Below are 25,015 nucleotides of genomic sequence, written 5' to 3' on the forward strand. Positions count from 1 at the left end.
TGCAATAGGTGTTAGAGCCTAGGCAGCAGCATTAATGAACAAGGCCTTTCCTCTGGTTGTTAGGAGTTCATGGGTGTCTCCAACAAACACTGGAAAGCTCCCATAATAGCTGTGAAACCTTCCTTCCTCACCAAAGAACCTCAGTGAGTTACAGTACCCCAGTAAGGTGGCTAAATGTGGATAATCTCCATTACATGGGGAAGAAATGGGGACCCAGGAGGATGAAGTCCCCAGGCCAAACAGTGTGAGAGAAGGACCCAGGACTATATGATTGAACTAACCCCAGGAATGGGGAGTGTGTGCAGTCACCATCCGTGGTGATCCTTAGCGTGGTCCCTACTGCAGATTTGGCCTGGGTGACCAGCTCTCTCCCACACAATGCCTGGACATGACTTGGGGGACTATAATTTCCAAGATGTAGTGTGAGTGGTGCTGCAGGGTTTGGAGGTTGGAGGGGAGTGGTTATTTAGGTTTCATAGATGTGAGACTTACTATTGTGTCTCAGGGCCAGAGGGCAGGCCAGGGTCTATTTTATTTGCCAGTGTAGATTTAGCTCAGTGGTTCTTATTCTGGATCACATGGAAATGATGTGCATACTTTTTTTGACAGAACTAGATATGTTTAAGACATTTTCAGCAGACTTTGTCTTTGATTGCTAGGACTTGACTGGTAAAACTGACTGGTAAAGCAGTAGGAAAAAGGCTTAACGTAATGTATCCTGCTGGGCTGTCATTCAAGAGAAGCAAGTTTCCAGTTCTCCTTCTGTCTGTAACTCATCATGCAACTTTGGACAAATTATTTCCACCTCTGTATTTCTCCAGTCCTGCCTTTGTCATTGATTTGTCAGCCTCCATAAATTATAGGCATGTTATGCAATGGTGTCCCTGCTTGGATGGATACTTCCCAAATGGCTAAAGAATCGGTGGCTTCCTTTTTTTACACTCTCTTTCTTTTTGTTTATAGCTGTTAACAATTGATGACAATTTCTGTGGCCTGGATATGAATGCCCCCTTGGGAGTATCATCCATGGTGCGAGGGCTCCCCATTTTCACTGAGGATGGTGACAGAATGACATCTGTGATTGCCTACGTCTACAAGAACCACTCCCTGGCTTTTGTGGGCACCAAGAGTGGGAAGCTCAAGAAGGTAAGACTGAGCGTGGTCCTCTAACTCAGATTTTCACGTTCTTATGGAGATTTGCAGTGTTGCATTGAGTGAGAGCGCAGTCCTTATCCGAAGGTGCATCAACTATTTTGACGATAGAAAAAGTTTCGGTTGGCAAAAACTGTGTTTCACCCTGGAGGGATAAAGCTGATGTGAGAAAGGAGAAAATCCTTCTTCCAAATTGTTGTTCATCAGCAAATGAATGTTTCTGAAGTCAAACCACAGACCCAGCCACAGGCAGACTTGATGCAGTTTACATCCAACAGATTTTTTTGTGTTCAGACCATCTCTAATTATGTAGCTGATCACAGGGTATCTGTGCATGCTGGCGAAAAACTGTCTGTGGCTGAAGTTTGTTAAGAAAAAGGATTCATGCTCTGGAGATCTTTCTTCAGAGCAATGTGACTGGACTGTGATTTAACCACGAGCCCAGCATGGGATTAGCAGTTTCTCTGTTTAGGTCAGGCTGGGTGCTTGTACTGAAGGAAGAGCGTTTTCATCAAAAGAAAGCTGTGTCTTGAACGATAATGAGCATTACGTTTATGGTTGACGCCACATAAACCCAAACACAATAAAGAGCGTATTTATGTTCCTCACTGTGCATTCTCACTAAAAATATGCCTGTTGCATGGCTGTAGCTCTGTAGTTTGCCATGTAATGCAATAGCTTGCGAGGTGGAAGCTGGGAATCATCTACCTGTGGTTTTTTCTCAAGGCAACAAGAGGTATTAAAAGTGATCTTCTCATGCTAATGATGGGCACTGCATCCATTTCAGCTGCCCTGTTCCAGTCTGGCAATGTTTGTCTGAATGCTCGACCCGGGAGTGTTGCAAAATATTATATGTGAGAGGAGATTGTGGCTTTGTCATAATAATGGAGATGGGTGAGAAGCTGGGAAAGGACGTTGGGCAGAGCCTTGGGGGTTGGGTGTTGATTCCTCTTTGAATTCCTTCTGCAAATAATAAATTTGAAGTTGGCAAGAAGAAGGTGCTATGAAAAGATGATCCACTGTGGCTTGTGTGTAGGATGGACAGAGCAGACAGGAGGAGGGAAAGGAGTCATTTGCTCATGGATGCTTAAGGAAGGTCTGAAATCTCTGGTTTTGTTCCTTCTTCTGTTTCTTCACTTAAAAAGAAAATCAAGGTTGTAAATTCAGATGGCATTGCCCCTGTGCTGAGGGAGGTCAGCAAGGGGAACAGGATCCTGCCCACTGGCAAGGTCTCTGGCTTTGTTCAACAGAGCAAAGGCTGCTGATGCTTTTGAAAAGAGAATGTTGGGTTTTTTTAACAGTCTATTCAGGCATGTGGAAAAGGAGTCAAATTGTTTTTTAAACAGTTGTAATAAAAATAATCTCCTCCCCTGACTAATTAGGTTTTGCTTCCCTGTCATCTGTGATATCATAATAAACTGTTTAGTTCTCCAGTCAGTCTCTCGGGCGGGGGGGAAAATGGAGTAGCTGAGATCCAAACGGTAAATATCCGAAAGATCTAAACAGTTAAGAATGACTGCTGCTTCCCTGCACTCACAAGCTTTTGATTTTGCTTTTGGCTTCAGGAGAAGCAAACTCAGACACAGCTCTGTCTTTGCCTTTGCAGGTCACATCGCAGAATCCAAGGTCTGATTCCTTTTAATAGGGGAATATAGGAGTGGGAAAGTTTTTAGTGCTCTACGGAGCATGGTAGAGAGCGGGGACAGCCTTATAGGGTAAAGAATGAGAAGAGGGGAGCTGAACTGGCTGATGTAATTTGAGAAACCTTCATTTTATTCCCTTTTTCTTAATGTGCTGATTATTCTGCCTGCAGTAGTTACTGCATTGGGTCCGTGTGTCGGAACAGAGCTGGAGTCTCCGGCTGAGATCTTCCTCGGCTGAATAAGTCTCCACCAGAGGGGCAAAATGCAAAGCAAAACGGGGCTCCCCTGAACATGTACGGTTGTTTTGGAACAGTTGATCCAGGCTCCTGGAAACCTTCAGTTCCTCCCGGTTCAGCCCCATCCTTGTATGACTTTTGCAATCACTGACTCTCCTCCACACACTGCCCTCCTCAAGGGCTCCTGCGGGTATCTGAGCTCAGGACACCAGTCTGTTTTCCCCTCTGGGTGCCACATAGGGACAGTTTGGCACTCAGGATTTTGACTTGACACTCCTTAGTCCCTGCCAAGACTTCATGGGCCTTTTGAAGCTTTGTTTTGCATCTTGGCTCATTGATCAGGTGCTTTTGAATAGGAAGCAAGGGAAATGCTGCATTGGTATTGCAACTCCAGCATAATCCATTATGTTAGCATGAAGTTTGATTTATGATAAAAAAAATGCCTATGGTAAATTGGAATAAGCTTTGTAGGATTAGGTGAATCTCCACATACCAGTGGACAAAGGCCAGGAGCTGTCTTTTTCTTTCAGCTTGCTGGGTCCTACCATGCGTGGTACGTACTGCTGTTTCTCCTGGTGCAGTGCAGCTACTCGGTCAAGCTACAGTGAAGTATTTTGGATAAGATGAAGAGAGGAGTTACTAGATTATCTTCAAGATAGCAGGATCTACTCAGTTGTCGGAAGACTCGTTGCAAGTAATTATAAGATGGTTTCAGGAAACTTTCCTTATTTTTCCTGCTGTTTCAGCCTTTTTCTCTGGGTGTATTTTTATATGAAAGTGGCAGACTGTATATCAGATGCAATCCGTGAATACTCTGCAAAATACCCACAGTCATAAAGCAATATCTGTTAGTTGATATACAAATGTCACATATGTCAAAGGAATTTATCCAGTGGCACACACAACTGAAGTAAAATATTGTGCTTTACAGGAACATATCATTAAAATGAAAACTAGCAGCATATCAGGAATCTGCCCATGTAACCAAGACAACAAAGAGAGAAAGAAAAGGAAAAACCAAGATAGAGATAGGGTAGGAGAAGAGTGAGTAAAACAGAGTGACAAGGTTGGCCCCAGCTATTTCACTGCCCTAGGCAAAATACATTTTGCAACCCTCTTTCATTCACATAGCTATGTGTGCAGACCAACGGGAAGGCACTGAATAATGTGCTGTAGAAATATGCCCTCCAATTCTGCTGGCTTGTCCACAGCACAGCCTGGCCCTGCAGAATGCAGATATAAAAAGGCTAAAAATGCAGAGCTACGGAAAAGAAAAATTTCCCCATCCGTATCTCATGTATAGAAACCAGCGTCCTTGGATTAAAGGCCTGATGGGTGCTGGTGGCATCTTGGGGATGGAGAAGGGTGTCCCAGGGATGAGTGGGTTGGGAGACAGCTGGATTCAGTTCCTTCCTTTGCCAGAAACTTCTGGTGTGCCTCCACACCTCATTTTCTCTCCTACAAAGGGTAGGAAATACTTTGCTTGCTCAAAGAAACGTTGGAGAAAGTTAATGCACTAAAGGTTGTGAGGTGTGTGATCATATCCAACAGCTAAACTAGACAAATCAGATGGGGTGGAAAACCAGCTCCTGACCAGTTGTAGGCGTTAAAGATCCTGCGGTACTCCTTAATGAGAAGTATTTCATCTTGCAGTGCTTTGGTTAATCCCAGTATCTGTAATTGCCTCCTCTACTGGCCAGCCCGTGGTGTTCCCTCTGCTTCTGTACCATGTTGGTAAGCATTGCCATGGCTTTAGTATACTCCAGGGTGCCTGGTGGGCTTCGTTGGCAGAGTGAGCTCCTATGTACGATGAGAGGTGCTTCGAACAAAACCCGTGGCTGAAAGTCAGTCGGCACTCCTGTGAATTTTTAGTGATTGTTTTCAGGAGATACGAAAACCTCACTTGAGTTTAACGAATGTCTATTTTGTCTCTCTACAAACAGTGCGGTAAACCATCAGGAACGGGAGTTATTCCTGAGTATGTGCTTCCTACAAACCACTTTGCTGTAAGACAGTCAGGTGCTGAAATCCACTGGCTTTTTTTCGCCTTTGCACACTCTCTCATTACACTCTTAGCTCTTCACTCCAGTGACAGGAGAAAGCTCGAGATGTACCCATGGAGATGCTTTGCACCATTTTGTATGCTTGTTTTGGATTTTTTTCGCAGTGTGTCTGGCCAAATTATGTGCCACTAATACCTGTCATCACTAAGAGAGAATAGCAGTACTCAGTATTCCTTGTATTCCTTCCCTAGGCGTTTAATTTATGGGTCATTGCTTTTGTGCAGATAGATAGTTTCCAGTCAAAGAAATACAACTTACCTGTAATTACTCTGTGTGTAGTTGCAGGTGTAAAGGGCGATTTGAGTTCACAAATGTCAACCAGGGAATAGCCCTAGGAATTGCACTTCTAACAAAACAAAGGTCTTTGTCCATTTTGAAATGTTTATTTGAAAATGGAATAGTAGTAATTTACATTTATTTGAAACTCCCCCATAAGAAATAATTTTTTTATTCCATCAAAATATTTTGCTCAAAGCCTTTTCTGTGCTAAATTCCTTGCAGAGAAAGAAATTTGGCTTAAAACCCAATTCTTTCACTCTGTGGCCTGTATTTCATTTTTCATAAAATCCCATCAGTTTGAGGTCTTTGAAGGGCTTTTTAGATTTGGACTGGCATTCGGAGTGAAGGTTTATATTCAGATCAGACAGGTCTGAAATCTGGCCAGCACTTCCCATCAGGTATCACCTCTATTTAGTAGAATATTCTCAGTATCGACCAGTTTCATGAACCACCCTCTGGATTACCCTGAACCCTCGAGACCCTGCTGTCTTTGGATCCAGAGACAGAACACCGTAGGGAGATTTTTAGATCTGAGAGCTTGGATTTGCAATTCTTATTTTGGCCCATCTCACATTGGGGAAGGCTGGCTTTCTCGGATAGATAATGAGATTGGAAAGTACATGCAAGTCTGAGCTCCTGCTGGTTTCTGGCCACGTAGCTGTGGCTACCCTGTCCCATCAGCCGGCTGACAGCTCTCCCGGTTGGATGCTACAGTGGTGTTTACAGCCCTCCTGCCTCGAAGAGAGAGTGGGAACCGTTGACAGCTATTGAAGGAGTCAGCCTGTGGCTTGGAGAAGATGCACCTTGGTCTATGGTAGTATCAGGGCTGCTTCAGTAAGGTAACCCTGAAGGAAACCCAAACCTGCAGCTCTATTATAATCTCTGATTGCTATGATGGGTCCTCTTCCTACAGTCATTCCCTCCTGACATGTAGGGTGAGATCCCTTCCCAGAGCAGGGTTCATCCCACTTAGCAGGAGAGAGTAGCGGAATCCTGGTGGGACTGGCAGTGTGTCAGGTCATTCCACAAAGCTGTATTGCTCTCAAGTGCCATGAGAGAATCCTGTGTTGAGTTTTGGGCCTCTCACTACAAGAAGGACACTGAGGTGCTGGAGCATGTCCAGAGAAGGGCGACGAAGCTGGTGAGGGGTCTGGAGCACAAGTCTGATGAGGAGCAGCTGAGGGAACTGGGGTTGTTCAGTCTGGAGAAGAGGAGGCTGAGGGGAGACCTCATCGCTCTCTACAATTACCTGAAAGGGGGTTGTGGGGAGGTGGGTGTTGGTCTCTTCTCCCAAGTGACTAGTGACAGGACTAGAGGAAATGGCCTCAAGTTGCACCAGGGGAGGTTTAGGCTGGATATTAGGAAAAATTTCTTTGCTGAGAGAGTGGTGAAGCATTGGAACAGGCTGCCCAGGGAGGTGGTGGAGTCACCCTCCCTGGAGGTGTTCAAGGAACGTGTGGACGTGGTATTGCGGGACATAGTTTAGTGGGCATGGTGGTGTTGGGTTGATGGTTGGACTTGATGATCTTACAGGTCTTCTCCAACCTTAATGATTCTGTGATTCTGTGTGAGTGGGCAACAGAGGAATGAAATGGAGTTTTTAATGAAAAAAAAATTGAGTAAGGTAAAAGGGTGCAAGAGATAGGCAGAGACCCACAGGCGATAGAGCTCTGGGTGGGTTGGTGATACCATGACCTACCCATATGGAAAGGAGTATCTTTCATTTCTCCTCTAAGACCTTACCTCCCATCCAAGGAGTTGGAGCTAATGAGACAGCCCTGAGTTTGCCATGCACAGGTTTGCAGTCTTGTGATGACTGCAGGCAAAGACAGAGATCCTCACCATTCCTCCAGGCCAGGGGATTTCTGAATACGCACAAGACGAGAAACCCTGCTTGGTTTTGATATTCCCCGGAGGATGTTCTGCTGCTGACAGCTCTGTGCAAATGTCAGCAGGGAAACTCAGCTTCTTTCTCCTTCCCTCTGCTTTGAAAGAGTCAGGGCTTTTTTTAATTTTATTTTTTTCCCCAACTGTTTGGCAAGTAGACTTGACTGCTCTGAAAGCATGCTGTAGAGGCTCTGGCTCCTGCTGGGAAGCTGGTTTCTGCAAGAGGGGCTTGTTCGCCCTGGCCTCTCCTCACAGCTTCCTAAATCAGCGGGAGTCCGAGTGCTTCACTCACTTGTGATGGAGCTATACTGCTTCCCACATGTATTTGACGTCTGTGAAGGCTGCAGTTGTCTGTGTCCTTCATTGATATATGGTCCCTCTTTGAGAGGTCGTTGTCAGCTTAGATGCCTGAAGAGTAATTCAGTTTTCTGGCTGTAGCACCAGGAAAACTGTGATTTGGTAGGTGTGGTGTACCCTGCACTTGATGCTCATGTTGGGTGTACCAGCAGACAGCCCTGAAATGGGCAGTGATGGGAATCTGTGTGAACATTGGCCAGTGACACCCATTTGTAAATGGGTCATGTAAAAGTCATTGGCTGGTGATACTGCAGTCCAGCATGACCTAAAAGTGCTGGGTGATCAGATACTATCTCCACGGGAGAAATCAGATGCAGGACTTGTGTGTCCTGGTCGTAGGCTGCTTTGCTGTCTCTCTTCCCCTGCTTCTCTGAAGCCTTGTGGGTGGGTGGGCATCTTTCTGTTGCACTTCATCTTTCACCAGCTGAAGGTCAAATTAGGTGGGAAGCAGGTTCTCCTGTGCATCTGCTCATCCCAGAGCTGCAGTCCATTGGGAGGACCTGGCCGAACAGCAGGGCTGCGATCCACAGGGATCTAGACAGGGTGGAGCAATGGGGTCGACAGGAACTCATTTAAGAAGGAGAATTGTGAAATCCTGTACCTGGAAAGGAGTGACCTCTTGCAACATATCAGGCTGAGGACTGCCTGGTTGGGGAGCAGCTCTCCTGAAAAGGATCTGGGGATGCGGGTAGACAGCAAGCTGCACATGAGCCATCAGCGTGCCTAGGCAGCAAAGGAGGCCAACAACACCCTCAGCTATACAAACAGGGGCATTGCTAGTAGATTGAGAAGAAGATTGAGGAGAAGGTGATCATCTCCCTGAACTCAGTTGATAGACCCTATCTGGATACTGTGCCCAGTTTCAGGCCCCTCAGTACAAAAAAGATGTTGATCAACCAGAGCAAGTTCAGAAGAGGGTGAAGAGATTGGCCAGGAGCTGGAGAACCTGACCTGAGAGGAGAGGATGAGAGAAATGAGCTTATTCAGGCTGGGGAAGAGAAAACTTGGAGGGACCTAAGAGCAGCATTCCCATGCCTACAAGGAGGTTACTGAGAAGATGGAGACAGGTTCTTCACATTGGTGAGTGGTGGGAGGATGTGAGACAGCAGGTATAAGTTGACATGAGAGCAATTCCAACTGAATATAAGAAAAAGCTTTTTCCCATGAGGACAGGCAAGCAGTGGAGCAGGTTGCCCATGGAGGTTGTGCAGTTTCCATCCTTGGAGATTTTCAAGGCCTAAATGGACAAAACAACTTGATCTGATCTCACAGCTGACCCTGCTTTGAACAGGAGGTTGGACTAGAGACCTCCTGAGGTCCCTTCCAGCCTGGGTTACCCTTTGATCCATCCTGTGCGGCAAAACCCCAGACCCTAAACCACATCAGAGGGCCTGTATCCAGACTCTGCTGCTGAACTGGTGCAGCTGACACTTGTGTTAAATACCCACCAGTTGCTCCATCACTACAGGCTGGTGCTTGGCTTCGCACACCCCTCATTTCATTGCCTTGGGACTTCCAGCTACAACTTGCCAGCGTAGCAGCACACTGCAGTTAGCTTGTTGCTCGTCGCAGTATCTAACTGCAGTAGGAAATGTCTCTTTTTTTTCTGCTAGGAAGGTTGCTGTTCCCATCAAGAGTTAGAGCCTGCTTTTTGGCAGGGAGCAATTAATTTTCCATGTCTCTCCCTCAAGTACCCCTCTCTGCTTTCTGACTAGTCAGCAATCTCCATGCTCATGTGCAGGGTTTGGCTGAGATGTGCTTTTGCTGGGTACCTTGCATACATGTGTTGAGTGCTGCTCTTTTTTTGCACGTTCTGGTTTAAGAGTGCCTCAGAGTCTTGTCAGAGATGGGATCTTGTGATGGTGCAATGAGATTTGCAAATGACTGTCTAATCCCTCCTGATGCAACCTGTACTTCAAAGTCCAGAGGTGCTCTCTGGTTGCTGCTGTGCATTCTGCATCAGTGGTGCTGTACCATGCATTTTTATTTTTGACTCCAGGAGAAATAGCAGGTCCCAGAGGACCCCTTGCAGCTGGGAAGGCAGGAGGTTGTACCATCATCTCTTCAAACTCTTCCTTTAAGAAGCTGCAGCTCGAATTTGACAGGTTTCCAGTTGCAAAGCAGCTGAGCTGAGCTGCCTCACAGTGGGCTGAGGATGTGCTCTGTGCAGGCAGGGGGATGTTAGTGACAAAAGCAGACACAAAGGGACAGACAACAATGTCCCGCTGCAGGTTACCTTGCTGAAATCCATGGGTCCTGCAGCCTCTCGGGGGACAGTTTGCAGTGATGCTGGTTGTCACTTGCCTTGTTGCGGCAGATGATTTTCTGCGTGGTGTCCGTAGCTTTGTGCAAGACGTGTGGAGTATCCAGGCTGCAGTGCCTGGCATGGCTGTGCTGATGATGGAAACCATGCAGGGTTGGGATACGAGGAAAAGCAGATACGTCCTTGTCCGCCCTTGGTCTACGTAATTCTGTTTGTCTTTGTCCCTCTGTTCTCTGAGAAGTGCTCTGGATGGGACATCAGGTGGTCAGCTTTAGTCTTCACCTGCTACTTCTTCTCTCCAGGGTGACAAAGAGAAGCTATTTAACTCCTCACACACTCCATCTAATGCCCGGATGGATACCCAGCCAAAATGGCTCTTGTCATTCCTTCCTCCTCTCTATCCCCTTCCCTTTCGACTGGGATAATGACTTTTCAGGGAGCCCTTGAAGTGCCTCTTGCATCTGCCTTTGATTTGAATGCCTCTTGCCTGCTGACCCTTCTTACGGGAAGTCGGCTTAAGTGTGGTTCTCTTAATTAGTTTTGCTTTAATTTAATCTTTTGAAATAATTTTATCAAAAAGAGGAAACCTTCTACCCACTCCCTCATTTTATCGGCTTGTTTTCATGCATGGTCTCTGGGTTTATTTCTCTATTTCCCTGGTCTCTAGATAGGACATCATTTGCATATTTGATTAAGCTCCATATGTTATCAGGGAGCCAGTTGAAAGAACAGCAAGTCCCTGATAAGGCACTGTGCATCCGTCTCTTCCTTTCACCATCCTCCACTCTATACCCCTCACCATCCTGCAGCCGTATCTGTGGCCCAAATCACCTCTCCAGTCTATCTCACCTCCGCCTTCTCCCGTTGGCCGGATGACAGATCTCTGGTTCAGCTGCAGATAGGCATTGATGTAGACATCACAATTTGACAGCTCCTGTATTTAGGAAGGAAGCAGAAAGGGTGCAGAGGATGGGAACTGAGCGCTGATGAAGATGTAAACCATGACAACGAGGTCCAGATTCAGTTCCCTGCTCTCTCTGAAGCCCTTCGCAGGATCCCATTGTGCCCACAGGGTATGTGTTGCATGGAACCTGCTTGTTCCCACTGTTCACTCATTACACTGTCCCAGGCTTTGTTGAGAATCTCAGCTGGACTATTTGCTGCAGTCTGAACCGACACCTTTAGGTCATCTCCCAGGTGCTAGAAATGACTGCTGTGCAGAGAGAACAGAGTAGGGTCAGTGCAGCTGGATACAGAATAGCTGTGGACATAGATCCATATTTTTTCCCTGAAATTTGAAATGTTTTAAAGTGTGCATATCTATGTGTGTGTGTGCATGCAAAAAATACTGCTTGAAAGTTTAAACTCATGCCTTTCAGGCTTTGTTCTCTGGCTACTGCTCTGTGAAAACAATTTGCCTTAAATAGTTTTCCCAGTTCACCTCTAGGCACCCTTTAATTTAAAATAATTTGTGGATACCCCTGAGGAAACTTAGGGAAATGCTCAGTTTAACTGTAATTCTCCTCCCCACTGCTGATGCTTAAGCTGGGGGAAGCTTTGCTCAGTTTGCGACCCATAGCTAGGCATTTCTGGGGGTGATCAGAGGCCCCGATTCCTGGGGTGGCAAAGGCAGGGTGGGTTCATAACAGCAAACAAAAGTAGTGCAATTAGCCGTGTTACTGGAGTTGGAGGAGGGACTGCAGCTTGCATAAGGGGGCCTTGGTTATTCAAAAAAAGCCTTTCCCTCAACTGACGTCCGAAGCATAGGAACAAGAGGTTTGATTTATGAGCCAGCTCTTAATTAAAAGGCAAAAAGGAATGTGCCTCCCTTCATTAGGATAAGAAACTTTTGGCTTGAGCTAATTTGAAGAGCCTCTCGCCACCTCTCCCTTGCACACAGGCAGGCTCCCCAGTGTGCAGCAGCCCCCCAGCATCAGCGTGGTGGTTGCGAACTCCTGTTAGGGGACTTTAACGCCATCTGCATATCCACCACTTATGAATGCTGCTGGTGGTGTTTGTGAAGCCAATGAGAAAGAAAGCAGAAATAAAATCCCCCCTCTTCCTCTCCAACTTGATCTCTTCCTCCTCGTGCTTCTTTCATTTTGGTTTAACGACTTTGGCTTGCTATGCTTCATCATCTCTCTCTCATTTCATCTTGGTGGCAGCCTGGCTTGAGAGCAATCAAGCTTTGATGGATTGCTTGTAGTTAGACTCATGTGTGTGAAGCTTGGGGGGGAATCGTGAGTGAGTTGTGCTGGTTTTTGTAGACCCCAACCCATATGGTGTCTGCGGGAGTGAAGACATGTGTTGCTATGCAGGATTCAGGGATCTGTTCCTGCTTGGTCTGACACTTGTCTTTTTTTTTTTCCTCCAAAACCCTGTCAGTAGCCTTTCACCTCTCTTAAATGAAACCGTACGGAAGACCTGCAGGTCTTCCCATCATCGCTGGGTGATGGGTAGAAATATGGACTGAAGGCTAGACCAGGACAGTTAATCAAAGCTCTGGCTCCAGCAAAGTCCCCCTGGGATGCTGGGCCCAGGGTGACCAGAAAGCATCTTGTTAGCTGTGATAGCAACAGCTAACCCTATAGATTCAACTGTAACCTGATAGTATCAAATCTAGGTTAAAGTCAATAATGCCTTTCTCATGCACTTGACTCTGTCATTGTTTGGCTTTCTTCATACTGGCCAGTGTTCCACCAGCTATGACCCCAAGGATGATCATTCATCTCCTAAATTTAAAAGGAGCTAAGTTGGAGTGGTATTTCAATGCAAGACCCTAAAAGGAAATAGATGTGCTAGCTGGGTTGGCATCTGTACTTGACTAGAGACAGCAGGACTGTGTTGACGGGGATATCCCTTCCATGGGCCACGTCCCATAGAAGATCACTCCTGGTAAGAGTTGTTCTTGTATATCAGCACCATTGCATCGAGTATTCGCCAATGTCTCCAAGCTAGGATCCCCCTTGGTGCAGTGAGCCTGGAAGTGTGTGTTGGAAACAAGTCAAGCACTCCCAGGCTCCAATGGGAGATGGGTTGGGACCCCAGGGGTGCCAAGAGAAGCAAAGTCTGGAGAGGAAAGTGGGAGCCAGTCATCTGTGGGTTTCAGCTCTGGTTACACTCTGTCATGCTGAACATGTTCTGCTGACGATTCACAGGGTTGGGTCACTTCGGAAAACAAAACACAAACTCCTAAGGGACTTTGGTGGGTTTTGGAAGCTTTGCTGATGGTTGTTTTTCTAGCTGATGTGGTACATTGGCAAAGGGCTGCAGCACACTGTTGTATCTATGGCATCCTGGAAATGCAAACCGCCGTTTCTCCTGCCAGCCGTGCTGCTATCCCACCCTGCTGGAATGCTCATGGCTGTGGTCTGGAATCATCTTTCCTTTTGACTTCTTGTAACTTTTATTTTGAACTGAGGCTGATGATAAATTCCAGCAATGTCAGGGAAAAGGTTATCACTGAGACTGGCAGAGACCTCGTCATATTAATTTTTCAGAGCCATTCTGATGAAATCTAATTAAACATAGTGACGGGCACTGTGCAAATCTCCCTGTGTTTGCCTCATTTGTCATACGGTTGATTAAGGCTGGGTTATTGGGGGGAGTTTGTGACTTAGGATATCTGCTGGGGTGGATGTGGTTTCGCACACTACATGCACTTTGATCTTTTCCCCACTGCTTACAAGTTTCTGTGGGTTTCCCTTGGATTTCATACGCAATCGATTTATCTCCTTGGGGTCTAAGGGAACATATTGATGACAGAGCTAACCTGAGCGATAAGGACACGTCATACATGCTAATGCATTTCTCCTGCCCTTCAGACAGCACCTCTGTGTTGGTAAGTGATAGGACCTTGGCATCCTGTTAGGTTTGAATATTTGTCTGTCTCTTACAATGAGAATAACTCACGTTGTTGTTTTCTTACAGAATGGAGAAAATGTTACAAAAAGAATAAATAAAAAAAACCCCAGACCTGTGCCAAATCAAAACTGATTGCTTCTCCCTCCTCTTTTTCAACAAAACTAATAAACCTCCAAAGCTCTGAAAGTTTTATGGTCTATGAAACAACCACTTATGGTTATTTGACCTCCTCCCCTCCCCTTTTCTCCTTTTTTTTTTTTTTTTTAATTAGCTTTCCTCTTACAGGTATTTCCACTGTGAGATGGTAAAGTCAAAATCTTTTGATGCTTTCAAGCCCCTTCTCCCCCTTGTGATGATGTAAATTAATTCCCCAAATCCCACCTAAATTCTGATTTTTTTAGCTAATTTACTATTCATGGAGAAAAAGAAAATGTTTCCAAATTTGTAGCTCTCTGTTTTGCTTGCACGTCTATCTTAGCATGCAATATATGGAGAGGTGCAAGATCTTATGAGACTGCTGCATTTAGGCTCTTTGTTAAACTACTTCTGCCGGGTTAGCATTTTTGTCTGCTTGGAAGCTGGAGAATTGAACTCACCTGGGAGCCCCAGTAGTGAAATAAATTATCATAATATAGTGGGAAAAGAAAGGATTTTAGTATGGGGAGTAGTGCGGGGCTACCCTGGTGTATTACATCTGTTCCTTTAGAGATGTAATATGGCTTTGGGCTGCATGACTGAGATATTCTTCTTTTGAGGGAAGAGGGCTGCTTGGGCTGGGGGAATGCAGGCAAATGTAACACCTAAATGCTGAAAAAGTCCCGAATGCATCCTGACGCTAATTGTTAGTAACTATAACAGCAAGCTAAAGCTAAGCATTGATTGTTTTCATGATTTTTAAGCCAGTCTCTCATTTTTAGGGGAATCTGACTTTTTTTAGGGGACTGGTGGTGCTGTGAAGCAGTGATGGAGGGCAAGAGATTAAAAGACCTGTTGCAATTCGTATTCCAATGCTCCGCCTTTAAAAAATTGTCGGCATAATGCATGTATGTGCAGACGCAGGACCGTTCACCAAGGTGTTGTATGCCCTACTGTGCTAAAAAGGACTTGTCTTTAGGGGAACCTGCTAGGCGGGATCTCAGCTCTACCCGTCCTGCAAAGCCCCGAGCAGTCCCAGGTTATGATGGGGCAACAGTCAACAGGACCTGAATAACCATAAACTCGTTACACTATCATCTGCCAGTGCTTAAGATATCAGCACGGATATTATGGGTTTTTTTCCCCCTGGGTTTTCATCTTGATCATGCTTTGCAGCCACTGCCTGTCTCCTGCTCTGTGATGTAGCCCAGGCTACCACCGTGCTGCTTTCTTCCCTGTTAAGGAAAACTCAGGCGCTTTCCTCTTCAAGCTCACACTGACATTGTCATGGAAGTGCTGCCCTTCTCCTCACTGCAGAAGGCAAGCCCTGCTAGGAAAGATGATATCACTGGCACTAAATATACACCAGCCCCTTGTCCATGCCAGGGATGCTCTGGCAGACTCTGACGTGACTTATTTTCTATGTTTTGCCAATTCTGTCGGTGGCAGGTAATTTCATTAACCGCTCTTTAATTGCTTGCAGAGAGCCTAGTCATTATTTGTTTGTTTTCACTCTCCTGATGGAAACACGTGCCGGCAGCCTCCTTGCAGTTGCCTCCTCCAAGATGCACAGATCAACCTTGCCACCCGGTTTCCAAACCTACTTCTGTAGGTTTTTTAATTTTTTTTTTTTTTTTTTTTTTTTTTGATAGAGCTGCAAAGTTTGGAATTGGAGTTGAATTCCCAGAAAGTTCAGTTTCAGGGTTTCAGTCTAGTGTGCTGTGGTGGGATCTGGGGGCTCTCAGCGCCTGTGTGCCACCAGCTCTCTGGGTGGTCTTGGACTCATCTGTCCAATCTCCCTATTTCTTCTGCTGTAAAAGAAGGAGAGGGGAGTGGGAAGAAGGTGTTTGGGAAAGGACTGAGTTCCTCCTTGAACACTGTCTGGACTGGGATGGAGTCTCGGCAAGGTTTGCCCTGGGTATGTTTGCTGAGATGGTCAGTGCCCAGAGAAGGGCGACGAAGCTGGTGAGGGGTCTGGAGCACAAGTCTGATGAGGAGCGGCTGAGGGAACTGGGGTTGTTCAGTCTGGAAAAGAGGAGGCTGAGGGGAGACCTCATCGCTCTCTACAACTACCTGAAAGGGGGTTGCAGAGAGGTGGGTGTTGGTCTCTTCTCCCAAGTGACAAGTGACAGGACAAGAGGAAATGGCCTCAAGTTGCACCAGGGAAGGTTCAGGCTGGATATTAGGAAAAATTTCTTTACTGAGAGAGTAGTGACACACTGGAATAAACTGCCCAGGGAGGTGGTGGAGTCACCATCACTGGAGGTATTCAAGGAACATGTGGACGCAGCATTGTGGGACATGGTTTAATGGGCATGGTGGTGTTTGTTGGTTGATGGTTGGACTTGATGATCTTACAGATCTTTTCCAGCCGTAGTGATTCTGTGACTCTGTATGTTGCTCCTGGATCTTCCTCACATCTGCTGCATCTTGTGAACAGCGTATGACCCCGTTTCTTCTGCTGTCCTGTCATCTGGTTCCCTTATTCCAATATCTACCTTGCCTGACTGTCCTGTGCCCTTTGCCCTTTCCCTCTTCCATCTCCTTCATTCCTTACCCATAAGTAGCCTCCTTCAAACCTCCAGTTTTGTTACTGCTGGCTGGCCCTTTGGCCTTGTCCATCTTGGATGTCCATCAACGGTTTGATCTGAGCATCAGACTAAAACATAAGAAACCTGAGTTCAGTTTCCTGCTCTGCTACTGACTTTTATGGACCCACCTTTTGGAGGGTGCGGATTCATCTCATTAAATGTAGATATCTCCATCCGCAGGAGCTATTGCCACCTCCCTTTCTAGTCCAGCGAGAGAAATCAGACCTTTTAGGAGACATCTTATCCTCCAGGAGACTGAAATTGCCTATTTTAGGTGAGATGAATTGTGTCCTAAAAACGTCTCTTTCTTTCCATTAACAATAAAGGGAGCTGAGGGCAACTTGGTCACATGTAAACACCCCTTATATCTCTGTTCCCTGTCTGTAAGTGACAGTAATGGTGTTTCCATGCTTTGTCAGGGGTCTCGTGAAGAATTAGTGGTTGCGAGCTGCTCCAACATTATGATAACAGAAAAGCTCAGTGCAGGGTTATCTTACGCATGATTTTCCTTCTGGAATTTGATTAACATGCTCAGATGGGGCCAGTTCTTTTGGTCCTTGGTACTGTCCTGTATTTTCTTCATTTTAATGCAGGTGACTTATCCAACCTCTTCGGTGAAGCTCAGATGCTCTTACCTGACCAGGCAGTGGCCCATACACCTAAAGGTTGCAAAGAATATATGGAAGATGGCTTGAGAGTGGGGACACTGGGCTGCAACATTGACTCGTATGGTTTAGGAGACAAGAGGGGCTGCCAACAGACCTGGCACGTGTACACTCCTAAGTGATTGATGCTTTCTGATGTTGTTACAAATGCTCCCTAAACTGCTAAAAGCTCAGGGGAAAAAAAAACCCTTTAGGCTCATTTAAAAGGGAAAGGGAGCCTGCAGAATTTATGGCATCTGCAGTGACCGGGGGCACTGCCAGCAAATTCAGAGAGTTACGAGTGGATGAACAGGCTGGTCTCTTGTTGGGATCACACATCTGACAGTCGCAGCGATCCCAGGGCTGGCTCTGATGTTATCCCTTCGAATTCTGCTGCTGCACAAGGGCAGGGCATCACATCCCCATGCACCAGCACCACATGATGCTCTGGGTGATGGGGCACAATTCAACAACATATTTTGGAATACCCAACATACTTCCATGTGATTTGGAGACTCAAGTTAGTAGGATGGGGTGGATTAAAGAAGAGAGGAGGTATTTAGGCATGCAAAGATGCAATCAGGATACTTTCAAAAGTACTTAGGTGTGTGATTCCAGTTGCAGGAGGTCCTTATGCCCAGGAACTTGCAATTAGAAGGGCACAAGTAACTGGAGCAGGCAGACACCGAAAGGGGAAAGTGTGGAAAGGAGCAAGTTCCTTAGAAGGATCTGAATGAAGTGGAGCAGGTGGTTGATGGGAAAGGCCAGATCAGATTGGGGGTGATATAGAGAACATGAGGGCACGAAGACTAGTCAGAAAAAAGTCGGTATGACATAATGGCAGAGCAGGAACCCTTGATCTATTCCTGGCTCTGTTGCTGACTGCAGCATGACCTCAGGCAAAACGCTTTCCTCTCTACATGCCTCCTGTGCTCTTCTCTACATAGCCTGCGAGTTCTTCAGGGAATGGGCTGTCACTTGCAATGAGCACGTCCTGCACCCAGCACAGCGGCACTTCGTTTTCGTCTTGAGGGTCTACAGGCAACTGAACCGTTAGTTCAAAGCTGGATGTTGTGGGGGTTCAGCTGCTTCCAGATGCAAAATTTCCACTTGCAAGAGTTCACCGCTGATGTGAGTGCTGGCTCCTTCCGCATGACGCATGCTTGTGCGTTTGTGCAAGGGCTTTGGCTGAGCTCTTTCAACACGTGACTTTTCTTAGACCCTTGTGCATCTCTGATTTCCCCGGCGTGCGGTATGCAGGAATGCCATACTTTGGCCTCCTCCCAACAGGTTGATCATAAATTAGGTTCTGATGTGGGTATTGAATTTCACTCCAGCTGCTGGAGCTGTGGCACATCTGTGGTCCTCCTGTGGTTAATGGCTTCACAAAAATGAAGCAATAAAGGTTATGATGGCTGTGTTTTAACCTCATGGCCCTCATTCTGTTCGACAGGAGTGTTTCTCGGGAACAGTTAAAAACCCCCTGCCTGCATTTTAAATATCTCCCAGTGATGTGCTATCTTTCAGCAGGTTTTATGAAGTGATTTTATTTTTGAAATTTAACAAAGCTGAAGTATCTTTTTTCTCTTTTTCTGGTTTTTCTTCAAGGAAGATGAATTGTCTCTCTTTAAGATAAACAAACCCATCTCTGAATTATGCCGTGATTTAACATTTATGTACGACAGTGAAGTCGGTGCAAAGCAAAAAGAGAAAGGGGAAAAAAAAAAATCCACTTAACTTGAAATCTTCCAGTGTAAGTCTGCAATGCTCTTCTAAGGGACACAGGCATGCACATGGTGGGGATGATATGTCTGTAAAGAACAGTTCACAGCTCTGGTCACCAATGAGCTCTTCAAGCGAGAGTGCTTCTACTCGCTCACAAACCTACTGCCTGTTGTGAAAAGCCATCATCATGAAAACTAAGACATGACTTTGGACACTGAGCTTTTACTGCCTCAGAAATGCTGGCATTTTAGCAAGTGTGGAGTGAGCACCCTTAGAAATTAAGCCCTTTTCAGGCGTCTTCTCCCAGTCCTCCTCTCCTGCTGAATACCTGTTCCTTAAAAAGTCTTGGCTGTTTTTTAAAGGGAAGTGAAGTCTTGGTGTGCCAAACAAGACTACAGTCATCTCTGCTGGGTGTTGTGGATGCTGCTTTATGTGCCACTCAGAGATTCTCCAGCCATAGAATTTGGCTGCCCAGCAGATCAAATCAATAATGTATTTATCCTCCCAGCTCTGCTGACAGGTATGGAAGTGGTACTGTCCCTGAGTTGCAGAGAAAGCAAAACTATTCAGGCTGTGCACTCGGATGCCTAAAGTGGATTTACCTGCAAAAGATGTAGATATTTAATTTTAAGAAAGTGGTTTAGATCACCTCCTAGCCAGGATGTCCTTGTGTACATAGACAGCGGTGTTCAAAGCGTCGCTTATACTACTCCCTGGATATAGCTCCCCATCTATTTTCTATACAAATAGCTCAAATGCTTAAGGGGACAGTCATGAAATGCCCTGTCTGTGCAGACGTGCTGCAGGGGTATGTGACTCCATGTGAGACGTCGCAGCAGAAAGTCTGAACTTGCACAAGCCACATGAGTTCTGGCACAGGACAGGGGCGAACCTCAGGGTCTCTAGGATGACAGCAAGACTATTCCCTTAACGAGTTATCCTGCTGCACTTGGGAAAGAAGTGCTTTTCTCTGACACTGTTCCCACCCTGAATTGTGTTTTACTCCTGGTATGGTTGTACACAGATCCCACCATCTTCAAGATCTGCTGATAGTGCTTGATGTGCCAAATTCTTGCAGAAAGGCAAGTAAGGCATGCTAGCCACCCACTCGGAGAAGGTAAACAATCTCATTTATTTATTTAACTTGCTATTAATTGCAAAGGATGACCCTTTGCTCATCTGTTATGAAGCATATTGACTTCCTCTCTACAGGTCTTCCAAGAGACTTGCTGCTTAAGCATGCGCGACATAAATCCTAAGAGGGGCCCTGGGATAGTTTTTGAGGAACATGGGGTCTGGTGTTAGAGCTAATGAGCTTGTTATGAGACATACATTGGTATCTCTAGCGGCTCTATCCTTTGCCACTGTGTCCAGCCTGTCTGCAATTAGGAACAAGGTCTGTGACATTGTACTATATACTAAATCTGCAACGAGAAAAAAATGTCTGATTTTCACTGAACATAGCAGAAACTCATGATCCGCAGCATAAGAATAAATTTTTCTTCTTTATGACTTGAATTCTTTAGAACTCCCCAAGGACTTACTTTTTAAAATTGGAGGGTTTTTTCTTTTTTCTTTTTCTTTTTTTTTTTTTTTTTTTTAACAGAGCTGCTGCCCATTTTTCTAGGGATTTAGAAATCAGAGTGGTTTTAGCCCAGGTAGTTGAAGCTAAAACCCTGGACAGAATGCTTACAAGGGTGTGTTAGGTAGTTGATATTGATATACTGACAGGGTAGAAGGCAAAAGAAGAGTATCTGGATGGCTCTGATTGATTGATAGATGGGGACACAGAGATCTGGGCCCATGTTGCCTGCTTGTCCAAGATAACTCTTGCACTGTATCTGTAAGAGGTCAGTAGTGATGCAGAGTGCAAATCCAAGATGCAAAGCCAGCCCTGCAGATGCTTCCCTCTTCTTTGCTCATGATCAGTTAAATCAGAGAATACAGATATGGAAGTGACCTCAAGAAGTCTTTCGATCCCCTCTGCCCCAAAGAAAAGCCACTGTAGCTAAACCATTCATCTGGGATGTTCACGTTAGCTTGGCCATCGTAGTGTCTCAAGGAAAACCCCTGGACTCCAGTGGTCTCTGCCTGACTTGGATCATTTCTGACTGTTGGGTTTGCAGGTTTTGCCTGTATTTTATTTTAAAGAATGTCACGAGCTCACAAGCTCTGTCCTATGTCTGGGGACATGCTCTTCTGGGGGATTGTCCAGCCATTGTCAGACAATTCATCTGAATTACCCCATTCAGTTTAGTCCTATTCACTCCCTGCCATCCATTACCATCACCTTTGTTCCCTACCATTAATGTCACCCAAGCTGCTCTTTCTTTTTACACTGGAAACTTTAAATGGATAGATATGTTAATTGGTATCATTACAACAAACGGTCCTAGTCACACTGCAATTTGGGCGAACATTTCATGTTGCCATTTAAATGATGAGGTTTTTTTCTTTTTTTTTATGCCACTGACAGCTACTTGTGTTTAATTCATTTTGATTTCGTTAGGAGGGGGAAGTTATCAGGATTGCATCATTAAAAATGCATGCTTGGCTTATTCGTGCATGTTTCATATATCCGTGTGTATGATCCATCATAATTCAACATTAGCCAATGGGGATACCAAGTGGACAGGGTCTGCTGAGCATACATATAATTCAATTACACCCATGACGTCACATTGATTGGATTCTTAATGACACCTCCAAGCCGTGCCGTGAACAGTGCTGGGCAAACTGAGGCTGCCTGTGCCTGAGAACACAAGGTTTGCATTACCGCTCCAGATTTGCAGAAGTTTGGATCCGATAGGAACTGGGCAGCTGCTTCGGAGCTGCTCAGCAGCCGGAGCTGAAGGCCAGATGTGCGCCAGCTCAGGCAGCGTGGCACAAACCTTGACTGCCATAGGAGTTGTGCTGTAATAAAGAAATAAGATGTTCTCCCTGCTGTTCGCGGGCGTTATTGAAGTGCTTTTACCAGTACAGCAGTTCCCATGGCAGAGGGATGTGTCATGCTGCAAAAAGTCCTCCTAATCCGGTGTAACTCTGCTCACAGTGGGGCACTGGTTTGGTTAAAACCCCTTTCTCATTGATGGGTGATTGTCGAGCAGCGCATGGAGCTGGTCCCTGCAGCTGAAAAGGGCGATAGGAGATGCAACTGGTGGCACCTTTGTCCTTTCCTTTTGTCACGAATCCTGATTTAGGATAAACCAGTAATTCCACCTTCCTCCTCCCTCACCTTTGCTACTGTCTTTCACCCCTTTAGTAAAATGAATCTCTCCATTCCAGAGCCTTCCCGCAATATACATAATGAGAGAGTGCCGTTCCTGTGGGCCCAGGTGGCACGGGGCAGAGGTTGGGTAATGTAGCAAGGTCCATTATTTTGGCAGCAGAGGTAGGCTCCCTCCCAATGGATGTTCCTGATGCTCTGAGCGCTGTGGGTTATGCTTCTGACAGCCGTCCGTGCTGCTCCTCCCTCTCTGGACCTTCAAGGTCATGCAGCAACAAGAAGTGAGCAGGAAAAGGGTGGAGGGAGTGAACTCAGAGGTTGCAATTTGCTTGTTCTTGGGTGAGAAGACCTGTGTTGGTCAGTGGAGCTGGAGGGGTTGGGATACACACTGGAGAGGGGAGCAGGGACAGCCCCTTCCACCCAGCATGTTGTCAGCAGCATCTCCTTGGGGACTCGCTTCATCCCCGCAGGAATGATGAAGTCTTTGTCACCTGCTTGGGCCGTGTGTCTTGCACAGCACCTTACACACTTGGATGCTGACCTCAGCTTGGGTGTCCTGGCACTGCTGCTTCTTGGTATTAGTCAAGTGGAGCAAGGATCGCTGATGCAGTTTTCCTTGATATTCCTTCAAAACAAAAAAAAAAAAAAAAAGAAAGACTCAGCATCCCTCGCTGCCTCTCACTTCAATATATTTAATAATAACTTGCTCTCTGTGAGTGTGTCCCATGCACACATGTGCCTCAGCACTTTTTAAGCTCTAGCGAATTCCAACCCAAGATTACAAACCCAAGTGGATTATCTCCGTTTTACTGGTGCTGGATCACAAGCCCAGAGAACTGAAAAAATCTCTGTTTCAGATCAGGGCCAGGAGAAGAAATCACTCCTGCTTCTGACTCCTAGACCTCTGCTTTAAGCACATGAGCATTCAAACTACCGATCCTATTGATTTTCAATTATGGCTCAAATGGAAGTGGTTGTAGCTTTGTGTTAACCCTCGGGAGACTTTACCCTGTCATCTCTAGCGAGGAGCAGGGGGAAAACTCCTGTGTTGTCCGTGCTGACGTGGATCTGTGGTCGCATGGCTGAAACTCACTACTGAGCAGAAATGGGTTTCGCCGCAGCTTGTTAAAATAACAAATTCACTTTTTATGGGGATGGGCATTCTTGGATCTGCTGCTGGGGGTAATACGCGGGTGTGTGGTATGAAGAATTCATAGCTATAAATACAGAGTTATTGTGGCGTGGTAGAAAGTTATTGTTGGCATGAGTATGGGGTATTTTTAAATTGTGTGAGGAGACTTATTTTAAATGGCAGCTGTGCTGAACTTTGCTGGCATGTTAGGGGTAGTCCCAGCAGAGCTGGGTTAGCAGGCAGAAGGCAGATGAGAAGTTTGAAGCTGCAAAATCCACACCCTTCCTTCCCTGGTTTTTAGGTTGGTCAGGGTTTGCCAACCACTGCTGCGGGCAGGTGGCTCCGAGTGTGTATGCACACATGTGCTCTGTGTTTCGAGGGTGCTTTCCTTGTCGGATCTCTCAGCTCTTCACCAAAGCCAGGAAACAACGTGTCTGTTCTCCTGGCTGGAGATGCAAAGGAGTTAAATAATTTGCAAGAGCCAGGTTAAGATCGTGGCACATTCCCTGAAAAAAAAAAAGGATTCAAGGATTATAATTCCCAGCAGCCTGGCCAAGAACTGGAATGAGTTTCACGAGATTTGGATTCGTCTTGGACTTGATCTGCCCTGAACCGCATCTCAGTCCATGCATCCATCCCCTGCTTCCAGACCAACGTATGTGTTTGTTCCATCAGCTTTACGTGAGAGCACTGATTATGTTATTTATAACAGCCTGCCGATCGCCTGCCTGCAGCCGGGCAGCTGGAGCCAGTGTTGGGTTACCGTCACCTGCTCCCTTCCCGGTTCCCCTTTGCTGCATCGGAGGGTGCAGCAGGGCTGGATTTCAGACTGGGGTGGGGTGGTGACCCTGAACCCTTGCTGCCCCTGCCCGTGGGGCACTGTCCTTGTCCTCGCCTACCCCTCAGGGCAGCGCCTGCAGGGAATGAAATGCAGCAAGGACCTGAAGCATATCCTGTAGGATGCTCTCTGTAAGGACTAAAGGCAATGCTCTCCAAGGCAATTTTGTACCTCTACTCCTTTTGTGTTTACCTTAAGCCAAAAACATTTATTGCTAATATTATTAAAAATATGCATCATGTCTGGGCAGGAGCAGGGCCTCTTTTGGGGTGGGCACTGGGTTGCCCTCTTGAAGATCCAGCAGGTTTTTTTGGGGTGCTGCAAATAAGTGCTAAGCATCCCCGAATAGTAGGAGGAGAGGATCTCAGCTAAATGGAAACAGGGTCCTCGTGGTGAAGGTAGCGGGCTGCTCTGAGCTGGCAATTTTATCTCACTTATTCTGCCTGGGGCGGAGCAAGCAGTCCTACCTGCTTCTTTTCCATCCCTTATCAGCAGCATCTGGCATTATCACATTTGCTACATCTCCTCCTCACAGTGCTGACATGAGAGGACATCTCCCAGGGCTGTCGACAGGATAAAAAGGAGGAAATTAGCAAAGCCCCAACACACGAGTCTCTGTGACTCTTTCCTTTCCAGTCTGAACACCAGCTCCGCTGTGTCCTGGAGCAGTAAGAACGGCGAAGGTGACCACACTCCTTCCTCTTGCATGAATATCTGCGCATCTGGAGGATGCAAACTCTGATCATGTGCGTTAGCACTGCTGGCAATAACCAGAGGCCAGTGGCCAGGTTAGTATGGAAAAACAGATGAACTTCTTTTGCAAGGGAGGTTGCTGAGAGCACATTTCTTTCTTTTCAGCCTGAGTGTGCATGCGAGGAGGGATGTGCAGGGGGTAACGGAGGTAGAAGGGCTGCAGCTTGATTACACGATCCTTTTCTGTGCTTATTGAGTATCAATTGGAAACAGCTCCCCGCAGTGGC

The 25,015-nt window shown here is 46.2% G+C and overlaps 1 protein-coding gene across 1 annotated transcript in view; it reads left to right on the forward strand.

Annotated features, from left to right (window-relative positions):
- The window catches only part of PLXNA4 (plexin A4), a 425,661-nt gene that overhangs the window by 19,883 nt on the left and 380,763 nt on the right, over positions 1-25,015 (forward strand). Inside the window, exon 2 of the mRNA XM_059815912.1 lies at positions 964-1,146. Within this exon, the coding sequence (XP_059671895.1) occupies positions 964-1,146 (183 nt within the window). The remainder of the gene's footprint in view (positions 1-963; positions 1,147-25,015) is intronic.

Source organism: Gavia stellata, chromosome 4, assembly GCF_030936135.1.
Source record: "Gavia stellata isolate bGavSte3 chromosome 4, bGavSte3.hap2, whole genome shotgun sequence".
Taxonomy (NCBI): Eukaryota; Metazoa; Chordata; class Aves; order Gaviiformes; family Gaviidae; genus Gavia; species Gavia stellata.